Source organism: Pterocles gutturalis, unplaced genomic scaffold (assembly GCF_000699245.1).
Source record: "Pterocles gutturalis isolate BGI_N339 unplaced genomic scaffold, ASM69924v1 scaffold15842, whole genome shotgun sequence".
NCBI classification, from domain to species: domain Eukaryota; kingdom Metazoa; phylum Chordata; class Aves; order Pterocliformes; family Pteroclidae; genus Pterocles; species Pterocles gutturalis.
In genome coordinates this window covers 12,565-21,397 of record NW_010113060.1, presented here as the reverse complement: position 1 = coordinate 21,397, position 8,833 = coordinate 12,565, and the positions used below count along the sequence as shown (strand labels likewise).

Genomic DNA, 8,833 nt, shown 5'->3' with positions numbered 1-8,833 from the left:
TGAAAGTTATTGTCTCTTAAGTCACAAGATGTTGATCAAAAAGATACTTCTTAATTAAACAAAATGTCTGTATGTTAAGGATGAATATAATATCCAGTTCCTTATTTCACTTAGTCGATATATTTATGGTAAATGGTAAAGAAATAGCATTTACAGTAGTATTTATATGTGAAAATTAATTTAAAGGGAAAGTAATTAAAATTCTTTTAATGCTTAGAATCTAAAGCAGATTTTTAAATTTAGACAGGAAGCTGCTTCTGCTACAGAAGACTAAAATAACTCAACTTGTTACCTGGTTATAGTTTGTCAGAATGTGTCAATACTGAATAGATTCTCAGTATGGTTTCTGTGGTCTTGGGAAATAAGAGACAGCTTCTGTTGAGGGTTGTCTGAAATCTTGAAATTCTTGTGGCTTAAGAAACAAAAGGGAGTGAATCGTATCTTGGGTTGGTATTGTTAATGGCATTTTGAGTAACAGGAGTCAAATCAACATGTTTTTTGCTGTCAGCCATTGAGGGGGTGGGAAAGCTGAAACTGATGTGGAGGAATAACCCATGAATTTGCACTTCTGTTTCAGCTGATGGTGTTGCATTGGGTGCAGCAGCTTCTACGTCTCAGACTAGCGTCCAGTTGATAGTGTTTGTTGCGATTATGTTGCACAAGGTAAGTAATCATCCTAGAAAACCTTTTGTTCTTTAAAAGACTTAAAGCATACAGAAATTACTCAAGATCTTAAGTTTCCTTAGTGATGTAATCTGGAAATGTGTAATGCCATTGAACTGAACAGGTTAGTAGTACAACTCAAGGACCAAAAAGCACTAGTATGATGCATGACAGAATAGCAAACGTTGGATGCTAATTCTGAATGGGGTACAAATGAGAGAGAATTCTGATTGCCTAATACCTGCCATGGTTGCAATGCGTTGGGAAAAGTCTCCCAAAATCAGGGAGAGAAGAATAGCTCATGAAGACATGTGGCAACTTCACAGTGACTTTTTCTGAAGCTAGTGTGGTATTGTGTTTATTTTTAAAAACAAAACCCTCCAAGATTCTGACTGCTGTAAGAGATGTATATTTGACTTACGGTAGCCCACGTGTATATTGCAGTATTTAGTTATATAGTCATCAAAGTCTTGCTTGCATAATTGCATATTAAAAACATTAGAAAATCTAGATTCAGCATTTATTTTCTTCACTGTTCATGCAATAAATTGTGGTTTACATAACCCTCTTCAAAGGTGGCAACATCAATGCCGCATCTTGCTGTGAAGCTAACTTAGTTTATGGCTGTTGCTAAGTGAAAATTGCTTTTTATTATTCTTAATGTTCAAATTAACTGACTTCTGAAATGGTAGAATTTTAGAAGGGGAAAATTTCTCCTATGAAAGATTGTCAATAAATATTTGATATTGAAAGATAATTTATTCTCTGTCTTATTTTTCTAGTTTTCTGATCCTGATTGATGCTTTTGTCTTTATTCTTTCACTCATGGTTTCTTCTAAGTTTAAAAAAAAAAAAGATTCTATGTATAAAAAATGCTCAATGTATTTTAGTTTGTCTTATCGCAATAATGTCAGGTGGACTGCTATTGTCTTTATGCGAGCAAAACCATAGTAAATTCCATGAGTGGTAGGACAGCTATGCCTTGTGGATAAGAAACTGATCCCAGGAAGAAGGAGAAAAAGGAAATATTTGTTTGCTTCCCAGGGGAAACAGAAATTAAACTGAATTATGAACTAATCAGAAGAGCTCTTAAGTCTTTGTTTGTGTGGAGGCTGACTGTTATCTTTCTTTGGGAATTTTTTTCCCCCTCCATGTTAATTGTAGAATTTTTATGTTGTAGATAAAGAAACTGTCCATCTAAGGATGCATAGTAGTATCAGGACAAAAAAAGGAATTACATAACTTAATGGAGACTTAGAGATTGTAGCAATGACTCAAGTCAGAATGAGCGTTTCAATATTTGTAATGACTACACAAATATGTGTACTCTGATAGCCAGAACATGGGTTTCCATTAGCTACTGTTATTTAGGTAGGGCAGTCTGCAGAATTCTGTTGATTTGGGTTAACTGCAAAGTACTAGTGCTTTTCTTGAATTTCTTCCAATTCAGTGCATTTCAATGTAGTAAGTCGTATTTCAACTTTATCTCAATTTCAGGGGATTCTACAAGGTATTGTATTTCCGGTGAATGTTGTTTTTTTACAGGCACCGGCTGCCTTTGGCCTGGTTTCCTTCCTGATGCACGCTGGGCTGGAACGGAATCGAATCAGAAAACACTTGCTGGTCTTTGCATTAGCAGCACCTGTTATGTCGATGGTGACATACTTGGGGCTAAGCAAGGTAGGTCTGTGATTCTGTTCTGCCCAATATGTAGCTTAGTGGTTGAGTTTGGGAAAAGGAGTTTCATAGAACGTAATTCCAAACTGTTTGAAAAATTTAGCAGAATGGAGATTTTTAAAAGTGGATAGAAAGGTAGCAATATTAATGTGTGGAACAAAAAATAACCCGTGCTTTCCATCAGAACCAGTGATATAACTCCTTTGTAGCGTTTTGTATAGCTTTTTTTTTCAGAAGGCTTATTTCTGTCTTTTCTCCTTTCTGCTGCTCCCCGCTGAGAACAGTTTACTCATATACCAGATTTTATCTGATGACTGTATAACTGAGTAATTGTCAGTGTTGCTGTATGCATTCTTACACTAATATGCAGGTAGAAAATAATCTTTGCTAGTTTGCTCCACCATCCCAGAACTGGTCCTATATGTTCAAAGTCTTTTTCATGTTGTGTCAGAAGTTGAACCCTCAGCTAGTGCAGCCTTTTTGCCTCATACTCCTTAAAGCATAGTCTTATCTTGGCTCTACACAGCAAATGGCCTGTGAAATGGTCCACTGCACATGAATTTATCATCTCCAAATTAAATGTTTCTGCTTCTCAGAGCATTTCCTATGACACTCCTGTATTTCTAACTGCTGTGGACCAAGCTGGTCACACGCCGTGGTATTGTGTCGTAAAGAATCTAACATGTTCTCATGAAACTTAAGGCAGGAAAGATTAAGTAAATCATCTGGGCTAATCCCTTTACTTGCCGGAAAGGAGTTACATTGGATATTGTAGTAAAGGGTTGGGGTTTGTAAATAGAGATGAGAATGCTGTTTGAGTGTTCTTTTGATGTAGGCTTACTAAAGTTGGTTTTGCATTTTGCACTTCAGAAAGAACAGAATTGATAAGGCATAAGGGCTGTCACAGTGGTTGTGTAGTTCCAGAGCAGAAGATGTATCTCTACTCTTTGGAAAAATAACCTGAGAGTATCCCAGAGAACTAACATTGCACTTGAGTTGGAAATTGTTCAAGAAGCATTTTGAAAGTGATATGAGTGGGTTTGCATTTCATTACATTTAGTGATGTGTAGCATGATCTTAATCCTAGTATGAATGTGAGGAGGTGCTCAGTTTTGATCCAGAAGATGCATTTCTTTATAAAGTTTGCATGGAAATTCTGGAAAAGTTTTGTGTGTTTATTTGTACATTCAAATGAAATATTGGAAGAGTGATCATTTGGGACTTAAGTCTAGCAAATCTTGCTCTGACCAGCAGGGGACCAGATGTCTAAAGGCTAACATCTTATTTGAACTTTGTTTAGAAAAAGGGGGGGAAAAAAAACAGTCAGTCTTGAGTGTCCTTCCTAAAATTTTTGGCTTTGCAATATCAATTTTATTTGTTTTCAAAGCACATTTTGTTATTTTGACGTTTTGTATGATACTGAGGTGGTCAAACAAGATGCTTCTGCACAGACTGACTTTTTTCTTCTGTAAGAGTTCCTAGAAGTCTGAAGTGAACTAGCTAGAATTAAAAGTGTCTTTCTGCCCCCAATATCAAGTTGAGAATTCCAGGTGCTACACGTAAGGTGTAAGACACGAAACGGCACATTAAACTGTTGATGTTGTGAGAGAACAAGTGTTGATAGAAATCCTCCTGTGTCTGGATGATTACAGAATTTTTTTTATTATAGACTGAAGAACTTCTGCTTATCTTCTTTTATTTTTTTTCCCCTTTTTCATTTCAGAGCAGCAAAGAAGCCCTTTCAGAAGTCAATGCCACCGGAGTTGCTATGCTGTTTTCCGCTGGGACTTTTCTTTACGTTGCCACAGTTCATGTCCTCCCAGAAGTAGGGGGAATTGCTCATAGCCACAAACCTGAATCAGCTGGAGGAAAAGGACTCAGTCGTCTGGAGGTGGCAGCCCTAGTATTAGGATGCCTTATTCCTCTAGTTTTGTCCATTGGACACCATCACTAAACTCTTGAATTTCACCGTTCTCCTCGATCTGACATGAGCAGTAAATGTTGGCTGCTCCCTTTATCATTGTCTCTTCCCCATCATCCATCCCATCCACTTTATGGAGTTCAGAGGGAACGTTGATTGCAAAATGAGGAATACTGGGAAAGTTTTTAGTGTAGCAAAATGTACTTTGGCAGCCGGACATAAATTCTATGTAACTTTCTTTTCTGAAGACATTTGCTATTTTAATTGTTACTTCTGGCCCTATTCTCAGGGAAGATGGAATTTGGAGTTTAAGAAAGGTGAGCGGGGAAGAACATAGCGACTCATCATGAAATTGCAATCACCAAAGTATCCTGCAATTCAGCTTTTACAGCTGAGCACAAAAACAAAGGAAAGCTGCCTTGTGAGAGGTTGAAGTCTTACTAATGAAGAAAGGGGCTCTCACCCATCGGTTCTATGTTGTCCTGACAACGCGTCTGGTCCTTGTAATGTTTGCCACTAATTGTATTGCAAAAATGGGCTACACTCGGAATTTTGGACAACACTGCTATTGTCACAGAAGTGTCATTGATAGAAAAGAAATGATGTAGACAACATGTAGGATTAGAGTAGGAAATCAGCTGGTTAAGAAAATGCAAACAAGTTTTGCAGTGTATTCCATTATTTAAGACAAAGGATAGCAAGGAGAATATTATTTTGATTGTTAATGCAATTGTTAATAAATATTTCTTGGGAGATGGTCTTCTGCCAAGTCAGTAAAGCGTAGGAACCAAAAACGTTATCAGGAATTAGGTATTGGGAACTGATTACTGCTACTGCTGAGAGAGATATCCATAGTGTCCTTTGAAATCGAGCTGTTCTGGGCCCTGAGGAGTAGAAATCTGATGTAGACAGCTGCTGAGGGACCACTGAACTTTACTAGCTCATTTTGAAAAGTGAACTGCTGAAATCAGTTGGGGTGTGTGGGTTTTTTCATTAAATAAAAGGTATTAAGGCTAACAAATCAGATGTTTGGTTAAATATTTATGCTGCAGATAGACTGCAAAGTGTTTCTAAAGCAGTTCTAAACAGAAAAAAAAACCAAAACCCAGCAAACAGAAAACCAAACTGGTGGATTCCCAGGGGACCTGTTGGCATTTTGCTTTCCCTTTGGGAATTGTGCATTTGCCTCTTACTGATAAACATTACTTTTGGTGAATCTACTGGAGGACTTCCTGCCAAGTGCTGATGCCTGTCACTGCAGAAGAGTGATAAAAGATCCCTCCCTTTCCAAGGCACAACCCTTTCTTGTCAGGCACCATTTCTTCTACGCAAAATATATTATACTCTAATAACTGTAGTGCATTGAAAAGTCAGGACTGCTTGATGTGCATAGACTCAACATAAAATTCTTTGTTTAGGGGAGAACTTTTTAATGCTGTGCCCTTTTTAACCTATACTCTTGTCTGCACTTTTTAAAGATGACATTGCCAAATATATTTTCTTTTTTTTTTTGTTTGAAATGGATTTTCAAAGCTTGAAATTTCTTCTTAACTGAAGTGCTTCTTGTTTCTGTTTGAGTGTGTCTGTTTTTCATGTCATTTATTACTTATACTACATGAGCCATTGTGCCTCTTGACTTCTTTACATTTGTGTCATTGTCCTGTTTGTCTGTTAGTTTGCTAATGGGTATAGCCGGGGCCTGGCTCTTGGACTAGTGATTGCTGTGTCTTGGCTTTGTAACAATACAGGTGTATCCCAGGATTGAACCCATTATTGATCCCCAGGAGTGCTTGTTCGTTTGTGTGTGTTACTGTATCAATGCAAACAATGCAAAAGCATTAGAAATCATCTTTTCCCACAGGACAGTATTTTGAGATAGCATTAGTGTATCAGGCCTAAACAAGCATTTTTGACATTAGACCTTCAAAGTTAATTCTGCTCTGAAAAGCCACTGCAAAATTAGTGACATGGATGAGATCCTCTCCTGCACATTCTTAAACCTTTTTTTATTTTTTACAACATACATATGCCACTAATAAGTTACTTGTTTTAAAAGTTCGGTGATACAGGTTACCAACACATCCAAATGATACACAGGGATGTTTACACCAGAGCTCCCAGCGTTCTTCTGATTTTCTTCTAATTGCCTTCTTCCTTAACAATCTCAGTATTTAATCTTCCCACATAACTGTTTCCAAAAGCTGGAGAGTTTGCAAGATCTGCAGCAGTAGCAGGAGATAGCTTAGTGCAGCATCAGATGCTTACATTTTGTAAAACAGTAGGGTTTTTTTATTTAAACTATCATCTGTCACTTGCATATGCACCCCACCTCCCTAGTTAAGCTGGCATCCTGACTGGCATCCACTTCAGCTTAATTCTGTGTATAACAGTTGCAGCAGTTTAGGGAGGGAGGTAGGTAAGGTCCAATTTCACACCTTTTGTTCCAGTGTTGGAGCATGTGGATAGTACCTTTGTATATGGATGAGTGTGTGTTGATGAGGAGGTGACAGCCAGCCTTTTCACTGCTGACATAACCTCTGGTGTGTTAATCATGAGAGGTGCCACTGCTGAGAGGTCTTGTCATCTTTCTTTTCTCTGTCCCTCAGATCATGTTTCCAATTTCTGGGGCAGCCACCAGAAATGGTAATACTCAGTTTAATGATTCATAAACTGTAGAGGCCAAGTGGCAGCAGCAGGTGAGAGATTTTTAAACAAAAACATTGGCAACTTAAAATTGCACAAAAATTCTGGTAACACATTGCTCTTCATTTTGACACTTGGTTAAGTGATAGAAGACTTGTGTGATGTGGTTTGTTTTTTGATTTTTTTTTTTTTTCCCCTGCCCATTTAGAAGTAGCAACAGCGTTTTCTTTTGGCTGCCTCTGCTACCTCTGTGTTGAAATATTCTGTAGCTGAAACTGCAGTGACTAAAGAAGCTTTTGTTATGTGGTAAGAAAAATATAAAACTTTAAATTATCAAACCTTTCCAAATTGTTAGTTCCACATGGAGGATTATTTTATTGAAGCAGAGTATGTTAATGAGTTAAATAAAATGGTCCCTTTTCTCATAGCCCCTTTTTTTTACCTATCTGCCCATCTGTTGCAGTAAATCCAAGCACTCTGTAGTTGGGGCCATCTGGTATCCTTTTCTACTCCTCAGGGGACTTTGGTGCAAACAAATTCCTGTTACTCTCTCTGTACCAGCCATCTCGGCCTGTATTTTCTCCTGTGAGGTAGGTGGCAGCAGGTCTAGCAGGTAATGCTTTAACCAAGTGCTAGGCATGTCCCCCTTTCCTTCTATAAATCCCTCTAGGAAATCTATAATCTCATCAGCTGTTTTTTCAGTTAATGATTTCTTCATTGGTGTTAGAAATGGGACTTAAACTGTTTCCATTGATCCTGGGTGTTCTCCTACTGTTCTAATTCTTTTATTGTTCCTTATGTAAAGAAGGGAAATATTTCTTTTTCAACACCTGATGACAAATGCAGAAGCTGCACTGGTGTTAAATGAGGATGGCAGAGCTGTCACACCAAGACAGGGATTTTTGACAGTTGTGGCATGTCAGATGGCCAGGTGTTAAAACACAGAAACCCACTGTTGACTTCAAAGGACCATTTCCAAGTGGATCGTGTAAAAGGCTGATGTTATCCACGAGATCCAGGAAAACTGCTGTGTTTATTCAGAAACTAGTTCAGAGCCTTCAAGGAGTTTTTGACAGTAGCAGATGTGTCCATGCGGTATCAGCTCTGTGCAGAATAAGAGAGAGGCTGTGGAATGTTGCGACTGCTCCCCTCCCATTCTGTGCTGGGACTTGGGAAAAAGAGGAGGGAAGTGTACCGGAAGAGGGGGAGTGGTTGCGGTATGGTGGGAAAGTTAATGTTGAATTTCAGATTCCTGTTCACCTCAAACTTTTAAAAATATTTTTTTCTTCTTCTTCTTACTGTCTTTTTATTACATCTCTTAACAGCCTTGGCTATCCAGGGAAAAACATTGCGTGGTCATTGCTGTTTACCTGACTCCATGTATGGAACTGTAATTTTAATGTCTCTTTTTCCAAACCATTTGTAAACAAAATCATTCCATGAATGGCTGCCTTATAATTTTTCCACTTTAATTGTGAATGGTTAAAATAACATTGTTGTTTTCAATTTGTTTTATTATATTAAATTTTTACTAGGTGCAGTGCTTTGGAGTTGGCTTGTAATTTACTGCATGGGGCTTTGCGACAGCTCCAATGAAGAGAAATGACAGTCTTAAATGGGATGCAAGCAGTACAGACAGTGCAGTTCATTTTTGTACAAGTGCTTTTGCTGCTTTTCATAATGTCTGAGCACCTTCTGGAAACCTGACGTGTGAAACTGCACGTTGGGAGGCAGTCTAGCAGGTTGGTTTGGACGTGGGTATGAATGGGTTTAGAGGTATAAATACAGACAGGATTTGACAGCTCTGCTTGAGAGGGGCACTTGACAACTTCTGTCTCCCACAGTGTTCAGGAGTTGGCATTGCCCTGAAGCTCTCTCTTCCCCCACTGCCCACCCCCCCCAGGGAAATCTGTGAAGCTTACAAGGCAG

At 38.4% G+C, this 8,833-nt stretch overlaps 1 protein-coding gene across 3 annotated transcripts in view; it reads left to right on the top strand.

Moving 5' to 3' along the window:
* The window catches only part of SLC39A9 (solute carrier family 39, member 9), a 19,580-nt gene extending 14,941 nt beyond the window's left edge, over positions 1-4,639 (top strand). For 2 of the 3 annotated variants that reach the window (XM_010074308.1, XM_010074307.1), the window contains 3 exons: positions 578-663; positions 2,209-2,343; positions 4,064-4,639. In XM_010074308.1, coding sequence (XP_010072610.1) covers positions 578-663; positions 2,209-2,343; positions 4,064-4,294 — 452 coding nt within the window. In that variant the 3' untranslated portion in view covers positions 4,295-4,639. Of the gene's footprint in view, positions 1-577; positions 664-2,208; positions 2,348-4,063 lie in introns of all 3 variants that reach the window. The other variant, XM_010074309.1, reaches the window with a different exon arrangement.
* Positions 4,640-8,833: the final 4,194 nt, after the last annotated feature.